At 42.6% G+C, this 16,513-nt stretch overlaps 1 protein-coding gene across 2 annotated transcripts in view; it reads left to right on the forward strand.

The window, feature by feature from the left end:
• Nucleotides 1–16,513, forward strand: part of COPS4 (COP9 signalosome subunit 4) — a 187,964-nt gene that overhangs the window by 44,251 nt on the left and 127,200 nt on the right. For both annotated transcript variants that reach the window (XM_078676188.1, XM_078676189.1), the window contains exons 2-3: nucleotides 3,099–3,178; nucleotides 14,519–14,670. In XM_078676188.1, coding sequence (XP_078532314.1) covers nucleotides 3,099–3,178; nucleotides 14,519–14,670 — 232 coding nt within the window. The remainder of the gene's footprint in view (nucleotides 1–3,098; nucleotides 3,179–14,518; nucleotides 14,671–16,513) is intronic.

Raw genomic sequence — 16,513 nt, forward strand, 5'->3', positions numbered from 1 at the left:
CGGTGGGGCCTGGGTCTCGTGCTGGAGAAGCAGCGGGAGAGTGGGGGAGGCGCGCGGTCCCCTGTAAGCCAGTGCTCCAGACCAGGAGAGGGGCAGATCTCGGGCCAGGCGAGCCGTCCCGGGCTCCCTGGGTAGGTAGGAGGAGGGAGTCCACAAGTACCTTCGCCCCCCCTTCCGCTGCAAAAATCTATGACCGCTGCCGTGCGTGCCCCTGGCGCCCTGGGTCCGCGGGAGGCCACGCGTGCATTCAGCCCCCTCCCGACCTCTCACCGCTGGCTGGAGCGAGGTCCGGGTCCGCAGTGCAGGTAATGATGGCCGCACTCCCCGCGGCTACTCTTCCGGTGCTTTGCTGTGCCCAGCGGGGGGTCCCGACAGCCGCCCGCTCAGCCGCTCAGTCTCGGCCGCACAGTCTCAGCCGCACGTCGCAGCACTCAACGCGAGCACGTCGCAACTGGAGACCGCGGATCACGGGCCCTCCAAGAGTCTCAGCGATGCAGCCCGCCCACTCCGCCGGAGCTGAAGGGATCCGTCTCAAGTCGGGTCGGCCGGGCCCCCAGGTAATCCGCAACACTTTAGGGGGAGGGGGGGTCGCAGATCACGGATTGACGCAGGATAGTGTAGGATTAATAAAACAGTGTCGACGGAGCCCCGGGACTATGCGGCCATTTTCCGCGGCTGCTAGCTCCGCCCCCTTCTAACTGTATACTTTCATGTAATATAGTCACATTAGGAATTTAGTAGGGTACATAAATTGTACGTTGAAATATTTGTTTTGGCCAAGGGCCATATTATATGTTTTTTGTTATATATATGCATGTGTGAATGTGAGCTGAATGGACTAGTCAATAGCGTGGGGTGGATGTGTTGTAAATATGTACAGTGAATATATGTTATTGTATTTGATTGTTTTCTTTTTGTATATTTTTGTATATGCACCTAAAAAAAGTACTTCTCAGAAACAAAAAGTGACTAGTGAAATAAATAAACAAACTAGTGACGTTAGAAAAAAACGGACCGTTATGTTTCATTCATATAGGGGTTACTACAAAAAATTTTGTAAGTCAGTTCCAGTATTGACATTTGTGTTGTTTATTCCTCCATTCGACTTTATCATAACATTAAAACAACCTCCCCGCATCCTGAAGCAGTAGGCAAGGAATTTCTCATAAGTGTATGTACATCTTAAATAATAATTGCATCCCAAAGTCATTGCATTGTTATATCATACAGTTGGCAAACAGTACAGAGCACTTCATTCAAATTGATTTTCGCAGTAAAAAATCGGAAAAGCATAAGTGGAGATGAGAAAAGATAAAAAAAAAAGGAAACGTACCAGAGGCTTACGATAGAGCCAAGGAGGCAGTGGTTCAGGATAAGTGTTCACCTAATCACCTCTGAGCCTCTTCCATAGAATATGTGTTCGAAATTAAGTTAAAACCTTTGACTAAAAATCCTTGCTCATATAAATTACCCGTGCTATGAAAGAAAAATGAAACCGCATCTGAAATCATTTCATAAACATACATGCAGATGTAACAATATGTTGGTCAGAATTGAAAACCAGCTTGAACAAGGCCAAAGTCATTCAGCTATATGATGCCACTCGCTGTATATTTGTATAAACATGGTATTAAAATTCTCCTCTGTTCATCAGTTGCTTCCTAGGAACATAAAACAGCAAAAGACAAGGAGAACTTGAATATCTAAGAAAGTATACTGCTGATAAATCATGTTCCCCTGGAATCATTACATCGCCCCTAGTACTCTCACTTTATCCTCAGAACAACCGGTAACACTGTGTTCCTACTCGGAGAGTTGGAAAAAGCATTTCTGAATGAGGCTGCTAATTTAACCAAAAACTGGACTATCAGGGAAAGACACGAACAACTAGCAATACCTAACTAAAAACCACTTGCCATGGACAAAAGACTTTCACGATGCCGCTCTAAAACATGCAGGAAATCATTGTTGTGTCTCCAGCAGAATAACTGCTCTATGTACAACCTCAAATTATACCAATATTGTAAACAAATACACAATATATTTAAAATATTATACTTCTGAGAGGCATAGACTTCTTCATGGGACTCGAGGTGGCAGTTTTTCAGGTGAAGGGTTGCCCCCAGAAACACTCCAAGATATGGCAGAAGTAGGCAGAGTACAAGGGGGATGACACTTGAACCCGTCCATACTATGAGCAAACACATTGATGAGGGAAATACACCCAAATGCCAGGAATGCTTAACAGGCTTTATTGCTACATGCCATCTGTATGTCATACATTGTGGGTGGTGGTTTGGGGCAGGTACAGTGTCTCATGCGCAACTCTTTCTGTTCAATTATTGAAAAATGTTCCTTTTTGTTTCTGTTAATGTTTTCATCCCACCAAACCCTCGGGGGATTCGAAGGTATAGTTATATTATTTCTCTGGCAAATCTTGTATTTATGACTGGCGTTATTTGTTCAAAAACTCAATAAAATCTGTTAAAATAAAAAAAAATATATATATAAAATTCTGGAACACAATTATTATTATTAATAACAAATGACTCGGCATTCTCTGCCTGCCACTTGAAATAGCTGAAAGCATTGCAACTCACTGCATGCACAGTATGTTGCGCACACACACTGCAAATAACCTAACTCCCAAGAATGTATAATGATTAAACCGTAAACCATTTTGGTATAATACAAACCCAGCTACTAAAGTAACGGTTAAGGGTTCCAAAAACTAAATTAGCATTCTGGCTCTCAAACAGCCTTCTCTGTCAATCCTCACTAGGGCAGTCAGTCATGTGTCTAAATCCATCCATTAACAATTTGCACTACAGAGGATTCCCAGTCGCCGAAAACCCACTACTACTCTACTGTCCACATACATATTCCTACCTTTCCAGGGAGTTGTATAGCACATGGGTCTGGGAGCACTTGCTTCTTATAGATTCTTTTTATATTTCTTCAGTGTCCTTCGTTTAGTACTCAAAGGCAGCTTGACCGTTTAAAATGAATGGAAAAAAACGCTAGGCTCAGCTTTTGCATGCTATCAAAGTTTATTAAAGTTCAACAGTTCTTAGTTTTTTTCACTCTTGTTTTGACAGGTACCGTCAGATTCTTGAAAAGGCTCTTCAGCTGCCTGGGAACGAACAACTGGAAGCTTTAAAAGCCTTTGTTGAAGCAAGTAAGTCTTACTTCGGCTGCTTATTTGTTTTACAGTATTACACATACTTCTTGTATCAAGTTTGTGTTCAGTTCGATCATCATATTTTCTCCTCACCTAATGTATGAATTTGGACACTGGTATCCAGCGCTGTGTGTATCTTTAGTAATTCCACCAAGAATACTCTTCTCCAGTTACATTTAAGAGGTTCAATTTCAAAACCGAGCTCCTCAAAATTCTTTCTTTTAGGCAACGGTTGAAGTTGCAAAGTTTTAATTAGAATGTTTAAGTGAAAGTGCCTAAAGTTTCTCTAAAGGTCCACAGCATTTAAAAGATTTCAAGTTAATTCCCTTCCAGATCAACCATTTAATTGTTGCACACTTGGAGAGTTCATGTTTTGTGTGTCTAAGGGTGGTGACAGGTAGAGTAGACTTTGATTGCTGCTGATGTAAATTTTTCTCTCTCGGTGTGGCATGTACTGCCGAATGGTCTTTTCATGTAGTGTAAATGTTAGTGGGAGTTTGTTTGCAGGACACTGCCATCTAAAAAGTTACTTCAGAGTAGGGGCAAAGCCTTTGATGTACTCGAAAAAGAAGCTACACAGTTGGGCCTATTCTAACTGAAAAGCTTTCTTGAAAGGCCTTCTTGAAGTATTTAGAAATATCAGTAAGTAATTACGAAGTTTATTTCAGTGTGCGAGTAAGTTGCACACACACTTCAGGGGCTGTGCAGGTAAATTGTTTTGAGCATTGTACTTCACCACACCTAATGTGTTGGCAGTTGTCTTTGCTGCATGTCCGGTCACGTACTAATGGGTGTTGGAAATATTGATAGGACGAAAGATTATATTGGTTTCACTTTTACATATGAAAGCAAGTAAAACAGCCCTTTAGAGCTGTTGACCAACCAAAGGGGAGAACGTTTTTTGTAAATATAATTTCTTTAGTGGAAATAATTTTATTGTAACAATTATCGTGTATTTATCAATTATACAGTTTATTTTAATGTTAGGTGCAAAATGTAATTTTTAAAATCTGTTAATTGAATTTTGTCATGCAAATACAGCAGTACAGGATATTTAGTAGCATAAATGCTTCTGCTAGTCGTTCACAAATAACATACAGGTATCTTACAAGATGTTTGAATCCATCGGGTTTCCACAAATACTAGTAGCAAACTGTGTGTTCAATGCTTATATAACCATTGGTGGGATGGAATGTTGCAAGGGTGGGATTTTATGTTTCCTGTAAATGAACCCACTTGCCTTTCCTCAGGATAACTTATTTTCCCTGTTCCAGGATTTTCGAAGATCAGTAAAATTTGGTCCCACTTGAGTGAGCGGCCTTCTATGTAGACCTCTTCTTTCCTGCCATTAGTGCAAGACTTTCTGACTTTTCCCATCTTGCCATACTGCGCCGCCATTTGTCAATAGAAGGGGTGTTTTGGCACTAAAGTTTATAGATTTTTTTAAAAAACATATTTTATTGATTTTCATTGCGGCAATCAGATATTCATCATCACATTTAACAAACATTCTTCCCCCCCATTAATCAGGTATCCGTGGGTTCAATTACATATCACCTATTCTGCTAATTAATGGTCATGTCCAATGTTCCCCTTGCAGTACAATAAGAAACTGCACCGTACCGCCAATCCTCATGCATTGTGTCAGACAACCAACACTGTTTACATACTATGTCTAATCAAATGAACAACTGAGAACTCCCTCCCCTTTCCCCCCTCCCCCCTCCCTTCCACTGGTGTGTTCCTTATATCTACAACAATTCAATAGATAAGGCTCGTGCTGACAGAAAGCCTGGATATCCCTACTGGGTGTTAGTTACCCCCTGTGCGCCCCATCACTCTATTCCCTGTCTTCCCCAGTGAATTGGCTTATCAGCGTCTGAACCAGCTCCTCCCATGCTCTTGCCTCGTCCAGCGCCTTTTCATTATTCTGACGTCGCGCCTGCTGGAAGCGAATAGCACCCTCACTACTAGCCCACTTAAGCAGCTCAGCCCTCCATCTCTTGCTGCTGGGACCCTCTTTCGATTTCCAGCGCATCGTTATCTAAAGGGCATTGATGTGTACTGTATGGTCAAAATTAATCCCAGATCAATGTGTCTGTTGCCTGCATTCCCTATTTTAGGTCTTTGGAACAGGCCTGTGGTAGAAATAAACCCTCTACCCAAAAAGAATTTCAACTGCTCCCTGATTCTTCTACAATACACCTATATCTCGCTGGCCGAGGCCATATGGTAATATGATAGTCACAAGGAAATTTAATATCCTTTGTTCATCATCAGGAAGCCTCAGATCTTAAAAATGTTACCAGACCTGCAGATCTAGTAACTTGAATAATCTGCTTGAACTAACTGTAATGCTCTTGATCCATGAACTGGTCTCAAATTGTGTGTTCCGGGAATTGGGTAAATAATTTATTTCACAGTCACCTTTTTCTTCTTTATCACATGAGAGCACCTTCAAATATGGGAGTTCAGCAAGTCTGCTGTACATAAAAAACTCTTTGTTTTAATAGACAAAACCTTTGCTCCATGTATAATTCAAATCTAAGCTACATATAGGGTACACATGACCCCTAACTTGCCTCTTAGTTTAGTAATAGCTTTGTCATTATGACAGGTGCAGGAATGTTTCTCAGTTTGTTTAAATACTCTAACTTTAAATAATTATTTTACTAAAGCATGATGTGGTAACACACTGTCATTTTTAGTCGGCACATTTTACATTGACATGGCACCAAAATATCCCACTGACCTACAGTTTTACTGATAAAACTTTATAGCATACAAACTGTAGTGTTTCGAAATCGGGTTTCTGAAAATATTTATCATTTGCACATCACCAAGTAAAGTTCTGATTTGTTTTGACCCCATTAAAATGCTTATTTCCATCACACTTCTAAATGCCCAAAACTGTGCTTTTCCAATTGCAGATATATTTTGAAATATTTGTTCTGTTAATTTACAAGCTATTTAAATGTTTGTTGAAAAAGCTGACCTCCTTCACAGTGATACAGTTCACAAAATCATCTAACGTTGCAGTGAGAGACAGAACATTAAACAATTCTCCTGGATAAAATAATCAGTAATTTGTAAGCTGACATTTGATCTCTCCTTGAACACACAACAAATGTGGCCAGATACAAGAAAAAGATTTAAAGCCATATTTAGTGCTAATTCACTTTCTAACTCAAAAGAACACCTGTTCTTTGCCAGGTCAAGATCTCGCTCCAAAATGGGCAAATAGGCCACAAAAATAAAATCTGAGCCACCATAGAGAGTTGGTAAATATATTTTCGAGGCCTGAGCAGGTTTATCCACTTGGCTGACATGTAGGTCATGAATATATAGTTATATTGAGTGCATTTGAGTCTCCTATACATTGAAATCTTTTGCGAGTGTTTTAAGACTTTCCCCTATTCTTTGTTTCTAAGATATCTGCCCAGTTCGTTCTCCCATTTAACTTTAATATGCAGTAGATAACGTTTAGTCCTGTCTAACAGCAGGTGATAAAATCAGGTCACCAATTTGAGTGTTTTCTGCTGTAAACAATAATTGCAGCACCTCATGTGTTCTAGATCTGGCTCTTTGACATTACGTTTTATTCTTGACACCATCCGCCTCACCACCCATGCAGACGACCTCTCAGCCAACATGGAGCACCTCCACTTCCAGACCAATCAAACACCACCCTCCACTGCATCCTCATCTACAGACACCATGGACCCCACCCACCCTTCAGCGACTCCATCATCGACTTCATTGCACCCCATGCTCTTGCCTCTACAGACTACATCCTCCTCGTCAACTTTAACTTTCACCTGGACAACTGTAACGACAAAAACATCTTGTCCCTGCAGGTAAACCTCGCCACAGTTGGACTCAAACAGCTGGTCTCCCCCTCCACCCCAAACACACACAGAAGGACACATGCTCGACCCAATCTTCTCCACCAGCGACATCGTCTTTAGCCAAACCACCCAGCTCCAGTGGACCGACCACCGCTGCGTCCACTTCCTCGTCACCAAACCCACCATACACCACCACCACAACACGCCCACCGCTACCTTCGTAGAAGCTGGAGCAAAGTCACAGAATAATAGCTCACCACCGCTGTCGGCAAAACCCCTCCACCGACATCCACAGACTCCAACACTGCAGCACGCAACCTCCACAGATGGGTCTCTGACTGCATCAACACCTTGCCCCCGAAGATAACCACAAGCAAGCAACACTTCAAGAAAGCCAGCTGGTTCTCTCTCGCCCTTCTTGAGTCCAAACGCACCTGTAGACAGCTCGAGAATAGATGGTAAAGAAGGAAGACACTGGAAGACCCTTCGGCCTTCAAGACCGCTGTCACCACATACCACTACCTCATCAGAACAACAAAGAAAGTGGCCCCTACAAAAAAGGATCAATGCACTCCACAGCAATGAACTTTTCGCCCTGGTCAAAGAATTCACTAGACCCAGCACAGAGACAGTAAACGCCGCCCCCCCCCCCCTCCCCGGCGCCAAAAATCTTTTCAACAACCTGTGCACCTACTTCCACCTCAAGATCAAGGAGGAAAGTGACAGCTTTTACAGCTTCGATACCCAAGACCACCCCACCCACCTCACCCTATGATTCTTGACCCCAACAGACCCTACTCAGCTTGGACCCCTGCCCGCACCACATCTTCAACAAAGCAGGCATCCCCATCGCCCCTTAACTCTGTAGCAACATCTACTGCTCCTTCAACTCCGCCATCTTCCCGTAAGACTGGAAACGCACAGAGATCAACCCCTTGCTGAAGAAATTCCCTGCCAACCCGATGGACCTCAAAAACTTCAGACCCATCTCGCTTCTCCTCTTATAAAGCATAAATCACAATACAAGCAGCATTGTGAACTCCTTGTATGGCAACAGTACATTAATTCATAGAGCGACCCCTTACTTATTAGTCAGTCCCTTATTCCCCAACTGAAATTAACAGGTCAAGAATATCGGACTACAATTCCAAATCATCCTGCAATTTCGTATCTGGTTTGACCATTTTCATTATGATCTCCTCTTCTATATGGAACTCCCGCAGTTCCCTTTAACAACTTGTCAAGGAGGAGCCCCGCATTCTCATCCAGTGAATAGCAGTATGTCGCTTCACCAGCATCAACCCCAACATATCAAATTTATAAGTAAACTGCAGATCTCTTGGCATAGGTATTACATTGAGGGGTTAGTGGCAAAGCAAAAGCGCCACAGTGATTTTGACTAGTTGCTCCAATCTCTGCACCGTTGCCTGCCAAACCTATTGAAGCAGTCTACAGCTCCATTTCGTGTAGAAAGGCAGCGCCCACCTTCTCACACTTAGAACATGTGGATGATCTATCTGGATAAATTCTGTGCCTTCTTGCAGGGGTCATGTACATTTTTTGAAGAAAGTTAAAACGATATAGCTGAAATCTGGCGTTACTGGAAATATTCGTCATGAGTCCCCTGGTTAAAGCTGCTTCTCCCAGTTATACTCCGCTATGCATCACAGAGCCACATGTTCCATCTGGAATCCATATAATATAATTCCAAATCCAGGAGTCTGAGCCTGCCCTCCGATCTGTCAAGTTTGAGGAAAGGTAACTGAACCCTGCTTCTTTATCCGGTCCATACCAGCAAGACCACAAGAGAATCTATCACTTTGAACTCAAATCTGGGAGCGGCGCATAGCATGTTCTGCATATGATAAAGACGCGTGGGCAGGGGTACCGTTTACGCAAGTGCGAACCATAAGCAGGACCACAGGAATTCTGCAGCAGGAGAGGGCCAAATTATGTGAACGAGTTTAGTAAATTATGCAAAAAGAAAAGGCAAATTATGTGGCAGATTTTTGTAAAAGTATTACTTTATTATTTCATATTTTAAAAACTTGGTAGCAGTGTTGCTAGTCCAGTTTTGCAAAGGGCCTACCACTGTGCGGCAACACGTGTTGCTGCATTTTAGTAACTTTTGAACCTTTTGAGCTAGAAACTAATTTTGTTTTGGTTAACCTCTGCAGATTATGCGGCAGATGGTGGATTAGCTGACATGCGGCAAATCTATAATGATGCAAAAATCCACACAGCTGCACAATCACATCATTCCAGGGACCCTGCATATAAGAGAAAGAGGGAGTGTATACTAGAAATAATTGGAGCCCAAAACGCCTCATATGACCTTTCCCATATTGTACTTCTATTGATTTCTTTGGATCATGTTCACATTATTTGTCTAGGTATGCAACTCTCCATTTTGATATAAATCACAAACCATTGTCAGACTAGCGTCTATCCAGTGGGCCACCTTTTGAGGCTTGAACAAAACTCTATCATTTAGAATTCCCACCTGGGATATGGAAGGGGCATAAGAAGGTTTGGATATCAACTTCAGTTTTAAGCTTATTAAAGCCACCTTTTGTTGGCCTTCAACCCAAATGATGGCTCTCATAGTCTCCTCTACCTCTCCAAACCAGGACACTGGTATCCACGTGGGTACATTACTAAAATGATAATGCTATATTGGAAGCACCCCAATTTTTAGGTCTCGCCTGCCAATGCGCTTGCGCATTGCTGGCGAGATTATAGTAAGGGGAAAAGAAAAGCCTACCAAAGACCTCTGGAATGCGGTTTATGGCCTGTGCATATGAGGCATTCAAGCGCGAAGCTGGCAAAGACTTTCGCCAGTGCGCGCTCGGCCTCACTTCCTGCTCCCCCTCTTACTTTCGTTATCGCTTACACCCCATATGCTCATTCCCTCCCACCCTTCCGACTTCAAAGGATGCCCCCCCCCCGCCACGCAATGCAGAGAGCTTGTTTTAAATACAGCTCGCACTGTGCAATGTTGAGCCCATGCTGGGACTCGAAGCAGTTACAGCAGTTTCTTAGTCTGCAACTAAGGCCATATGCTCTCCCTTGGCTGCCGTGCTTCCGCCGGCTTTTCTAATTTTTACCACATGAGATCATTTGACTCGATTTAGAACAAAGCAAGTCAATGAAAAAGAATTTGTAGAAAACACGTTTCTTTTTACAAACCATATTCTCTCCGTCAGTGAAAGATATGGAAGCGCCATCGTCCCCGTTGAGATCTCTCTTGCTCTCACACTCCCTTTTGTTTGTTGCCCCAGACATGCCCATCTCTCTCTTCCTGTAATAACCTATCTCTCTTTCGTGCTCTCACACTCTCTCTTTTGCCCGTTGCCTAAACCTGCCCGCCTCTCACTCTGTCTTCCTTTAATAACCCCTCTCTTGTGCTCTCACACTCTCTTTTGTTTGTTTCCCAGACATGCCCGTCTCTCGCTCTCTTCCTGTAATAACCCCTCTCTCTCTTTCTCTCGTGCTCACACTCTCTCTTTTGCTTGTTGCCCAGACCTCCGTCTCTCCCTGTCTCTTCCTGTGATAACCCCTCCCCTCCTGTAACCCCTGTCTCTGTTTCTTAGTTCACACTTTCTTACCAGGCATTGTGAGCTCACAAGGGTTACCAGAGCTTGACTCCTGGGAGTAGTGGCCTGTGAGGGGTTGTCACGGTGTCACACACAGTCCTAGAATATTTGGGGGAAACACCGGAACAATAGTGTCACGTGGGATTTGTTCTTGTTTTTCGTTTGTTACCTAAACATGGTAGTCTCTCATTCTCTCTTTCTGTATTAACCTATCTCTCGTGCACTCACACTCTCTTTTGTTTGTTGCCCAGACCTGCTTGACTCTCGCCCTCTCTTCCTGTAACAACCTCTCTCTCGCTTTCGTGCTCTCAGCTCTCACTCCATCCCTAGAATATTTTGGTGGAAGTTATAAATTCCCGAGGTATTTTTATGAAGGGCTGAGAAGTTGCCATTTTGAATTGCAGAAAGCAAGTGTCTCAGGGCTGACGGATGCCCTTTATATCTCCTCTTTCAAGGACGGTCTGCTCCGTCCTCTTTCAATCCGAGTCTGTTATCACTGACACCATACTTGGATGTTAATCTCTTCAGTTATATCTTTTACTTTCTCACCCTGCCCATATCTCTTTCCCTCTCTCTCTTTTACTCTTTTTCATTGTCTTTTACAATCTTTCTTTTATGACCGAACAAGATGTTTCTCCCATTCTCTAGTATTTTTCTCTTTCTCTCACTCTTTGCCTTCTAAGTCTCTCTCAATCTTTGCCTTTGTCCATCTCCCCCTCTCTCCATTCATCCGTTCTTTTCAACTCTCATTTTCTTTGCCCCTCATTCTCTCTCAATCAAGCTTACGTGTTCACCCTCTGTCCCTCTTCAGCATTCCCTTTCTCTCTCTCTCTCTCTCTCTCTCTCTCTCTCTCTCTCTCTCTCTCTCTCTACCTGTTCTCTTTCGCTTTCTTCTGTTTCTAACTCATCATCTATTTTTCCCTCCCTCTTTATTACTTTTCTCTTCCTCTGTCCTTCCCAAGCTCTGTCACTGTCTGCACTCTCTCTTACACTTTTCATCCATCCATCCATCCATCCATCATCCATCCAGCCAGCCACGCCACACAATTACACTCTACTGAATACAACACACACTCCACACACTCCACACAATACCACTCAGTGCCACATAATTATATGCTACATAATTACACTGCACTCAACGCAACATACACTCCAAATACCACTCAGTGCCACATAATTACACGCCATATAATTACACTTCACTCAATGCAACATACTCTCCAAATACCACTCAGTACGACATAATTACACGCCACATAATTACACAGCACTCAATGCAACATACACTCCAAATATCACTCAGTGCCACATAATTACACAACACATAATTACTCTACTGAATGCAACACACACTCCACACAATACCACTCAGTGCCACATAATTATATGCTACATAATTACAATGCACTCAATGCAACATACACTCCAAATATCACTCAGTGCCACATAATTACACGCCACATAATTACACTGCACTCAATGCAACATACACTCCAAATACCACTCAGTGCCACATAATTACACAACACATAATTACTCTACTGAATGCAACACACACTCCACACAATACCACTCAGTGCCACATAATTATATGCTACATAATTACACTGAACTCAATGCAACATACACTCCAAACAATACCACTCAGTGCCACATAATTACACGCCACACTATTACTCTACTGAATACAACGTACTCTCCTCATAATACCACAGTGCCACATAATTACACGCAACATAGTTACATTCTACTCTATGCAACATAAATAAACTCCATATAATACCACACAGTGCCACATAATTATATGCTACATAATTACACTGCACTCAATGCAACATACACTCCAAATAATACCACTCAGTGCCATATAATTATATGCTACATAATTACACTGCACTCAATGCAACATACACTCCAAATAACACTCGGTGCCACATAATTACACGCCACAAAATTACACTCTTCTCAATGCAACGTAAATAAACTCCCCAGATTACCACTCAGTGCCACATAATTACACGCCACATAATTACACTCTACTCAATGCAACATAAATACACTTTATCTATCTGTCTATCTATCGCCCTCCCTCTGTCTATCGCCCTCCCTCTGTCTATCGCCCTCCCTCTGTCTATCGCCCTCCCTCTATCGCGTCACCATAGCATCACTCAGCACCACCACAGCATCACTCAGGGGCACCACAACATCACTATGTGCTACCACAGCATCACTGAACGCCACAGCATCACTCGTCACCACCACATCACTCGTCGCAACAACAGCATCAATCTGTGCAACCATTCAACAACAACTGGTTTAAATATGTTCTCTCAATGTTTCAAGCTTTATTACAAATGTCACAAAAAAAAATTAATATTTCACTTCTGTTCTTGGATTTTCGTCACAATAAAATACAATGAACATAATCTTCACAAAAGTTATTTACAAAAGCTATTGCCATTATAAATTACAATAACTTTTATTTAAGCATTATTAAAAAAAATAAAAGCCATTTTTATTTGTAATATCAATACATCTAAGTCACGTAAATACAACACATATTGCATTACAAATGCTATAGGTGTCACATTTGCGAAAGGTATAACTATTGGCATTGTAAATGACAAAGCTATTAATTTAGCTATTTTCAAAACCAACACATAAATAAAAAATTTGTCAGTTACAATACCAATAGCTCAAACTTTCCTAATGCGAGACCTATTGCATTGCAAATGCTAGTTATAGTTGCTGCCCTGCCAATGACTGATAGTTGTAAAGATTAACAGAAATTAATGCTACCTCTTAAATTCCTTATTGAGCTCCCAGATTGCTCCCATCAACTTCTCTGCATTAGATATATCCCCATCTACCAGTATTGTAATGTGTGTGGTTCCCACCCAATGCCCCAGTGGTGTAACATCCTAAGCCCCACCTGCCCATTTGGGTGTATGGTGTAGGCCCATGTTTTCAGCCAGTTGGCCGCAGAGGCCAGCCAGCTCAACAAATTCTTCAAGATAATCCACTGTAAGCTGTAAACCCTCTTTCCAATTTCTCAAATAATAACAAGTCGTCTGTATAGAGTGAAAGAATAGTGGTCCATCTGGAAGGGATATTTATCTGCCTTTTTTTCTCTCCCCTTATAACCTTATAAAAAGCTATATGCCCGAAGCAAAAAAGCAGAGAGGAGAGTGGGCAACCTGTCTCGTCCCTTGACAGATTAGATAAGAATGAATGGAAATTTTAAAGCGCGGACTTAGCCCAAGGGCATCAATGCGACCAGTTTTTTGGAGGCCACCAGTTTTTTGTTTTAACTCTGGTCGTGGGATTGCAGCACAAAAGCCTTATTCATTTGTTTCAGTTTTACCCAGGTGTCTATGTACCCCACATAAGAATGAGAAACTCTGAGCATAACATTTTTTCTCTACATTAGTCTCCTCTCCGGTGTTTCTTCCATTAGTCTCATGAAGTGTCTATTTTTGATAGCAGTATTTCTTGTTGATATTAAACTATTCTAGTCTCTGTGTATCGGTGATGTCATATGTTGGTGGAATCTCAGAACCAATACTTTGCTTAGAATTTTATGGTTCAGATTCAACATTGATAGCAGTCTATTGTAGGACTTATAACCTTTGTCTCCTCCAGTGGCGGCTCCTCTGCTAAGGCGGAGGAGAGTCACCACATTGCTAGAGCAGGAGAAAGGAAAAATAAAATGATAACTTTATTATCATTTTATTTTTCACTACGGGCTGAGTTAGGGTGGGGCTGGTGGCACAGGTGGAGGAATGGTTAGCAGACAGGCATGAAGCAGACCTCTTTCATAGTGGAATGTGCATGCCCTCATAAGCACTCAGCCAGTCTTTCTAATTCTTGTATGTGAATGTCTCTTTCAGTGGTCAATGAGAATGTCAGCCTGGTGATCTCACGGCAATTGCTGACAGACTTCTGTTCGCACCTTCCCACTCTGCCCGACGGCACAGCCAAAGACATCTATCATTTCACCTTGGAAAAGATCCAGCCGCGTGTTATCTCCTTTGAGGAGCAGGTCAGAACAGAGCAAATGTTTACAGTGCAAGGATATATTACTTTAAAACAGACTGTCGTTACCTTATTTTTTTGGTTATTTTAAATTGGTGTGTTCAAATATCTCTTGTTACAAGATCAGTAGCTAGTAATGATAAAGTAGTTAAATAGTGTTTTGTATGACAGTGTAGTTACTCATATATGCAAAAACTGCTATTCTATTTGGATTGTGTCCTCCTGTGTCATTTTGCAATGGTGGTGGAGAGGCTTTATTGTTGTGCAAAGCCTCTTTCCTTTTATAAGATTGCTAATTTCTACATGAGTACGATGACCAATCAGAAGGAAGCTGTGTGCATTAGTACACCGATCTCCTGTCTCCCTTTTTTTTAATTTTTGTCCTCATTCTTTTTTTTTTTTTTTTTTTGAAAACCTTTATTTGGACAAAAAGGATATACAAATACGGGCCTACAACCAGTCAGGCCGGCCACTTATATGAGAGGGCAAGCAATAAGTCCAGGATGACAGTGTACGGAATATAACACAGTAAATCGCAATCATTACGGCAGCAAAAAGGGGGGGGGGGAGCACAGACGGCCAGCAAAAAAACAATGAAGGTTAAATTTATAATAACACAAAAAGGAATATCGCAGGTTCGACTACAACACCAGACATTACCGTGTTCCCAGAGCGAATCATTGACCACAATAAGGCCAAAGGGTGACAATGTGAGAGAACAGTGTAGCAACGCACAGCAGTGTAAGAGCAACTATCAATAAATCAACGCCATAATTAGTTTCACTCACCTCATTCAGACCACCACCCATTAGCATATTAGAGACAAAACAGGAACCGGAATATTGACACCGTAAAGGAAAATCTAACCCGCCATATTGACCTTAAGGAAAGGAAAGAAAAAGAAGAAAAACAGAGCTGAAGGGGAAGAACACCGCGCTGATACCAGTACCCCATAGCAGAAACATTTAAGGATTGGGAACATCAGTAATAAGGAGGGCGTGAGAGTCGCGTTCAAAATGCAGCAGAGCCCCATAGAGGAAGCAGCGGGTATGCAAACCCCACCCACACAGCCCATGGGAGACAGGGACAGACGCGGCACCCCTATAAGAGACACAAAAGGGCCATAGAACTAAGAAGGAAGACAACGAAAAGAGTCCCAACCCACCCATCCCACCCAGCACCCCTGCAGAAGGCTACGGCCTAAACCCCCCCAGCAGCGTGCCTGTCGCCCTAAACCGAACCCGAAATATAGAAAAGACAAAGAAAAATAAATGAAGACGAAAAAAACAAAACAAAAAAAAAACATAAGGACAAGAAGGAAATAGGAGGGGGGAGTAAAGGATCAATAACAATATGTTCGGCCCCAACCCTCTGCCCAACCATGCAAACGCAATATTTTAAAACCAGAACGACACATTCTCGAGAATCGTAAAACACACTAGGGGGTCACCCACAACTCCATGAGTACGGGCCGGTCCGCCGCTAAGCTGTACCCCGGCGATCCACCGGGAATAAGTTGCCTCACCCCTGGCCTGTCTTAGTGACCACCACCACCCACCACATAGCGGCAGGAAATGGGCAACTCAGTATGAAGAAATCACTCGAATGAAAAGATATTAGACAAAGGTGTAGATCAGGGAGGGCCATCAACAGACAAGAGAACAGAAGTCCGGGTATACAATTCAAGCGTCCCAGAAAAATTAACCCGAGCCACAGAACACAGGAGTTCAGTCTCGCCATCCGAAAGAACCGGAGCTCCCCCGCAGCACAGGACAACGACCCCACCGAAGCAGAGATAGACGACAGTCCACCATGTCCGTTGGGTGCGCGGATAGGAACAGGCCCGAGTC

The sequence above is a fragment of the Lissotriton helveticus genome, chromosome 2_1, assembly GCF_964261635.1.
Source record: "Lissotriton helveticus chromosome 2_1, aLisHel1.1, whole genome shotgun sequence".
In the NCBI taxonomy this organism is placed as follows: Eukaryota; Metazoa; Chordata; class Amphibia; order Caudata; family Salamandridae; genus Lissotriton; species Lissotriton helveticus.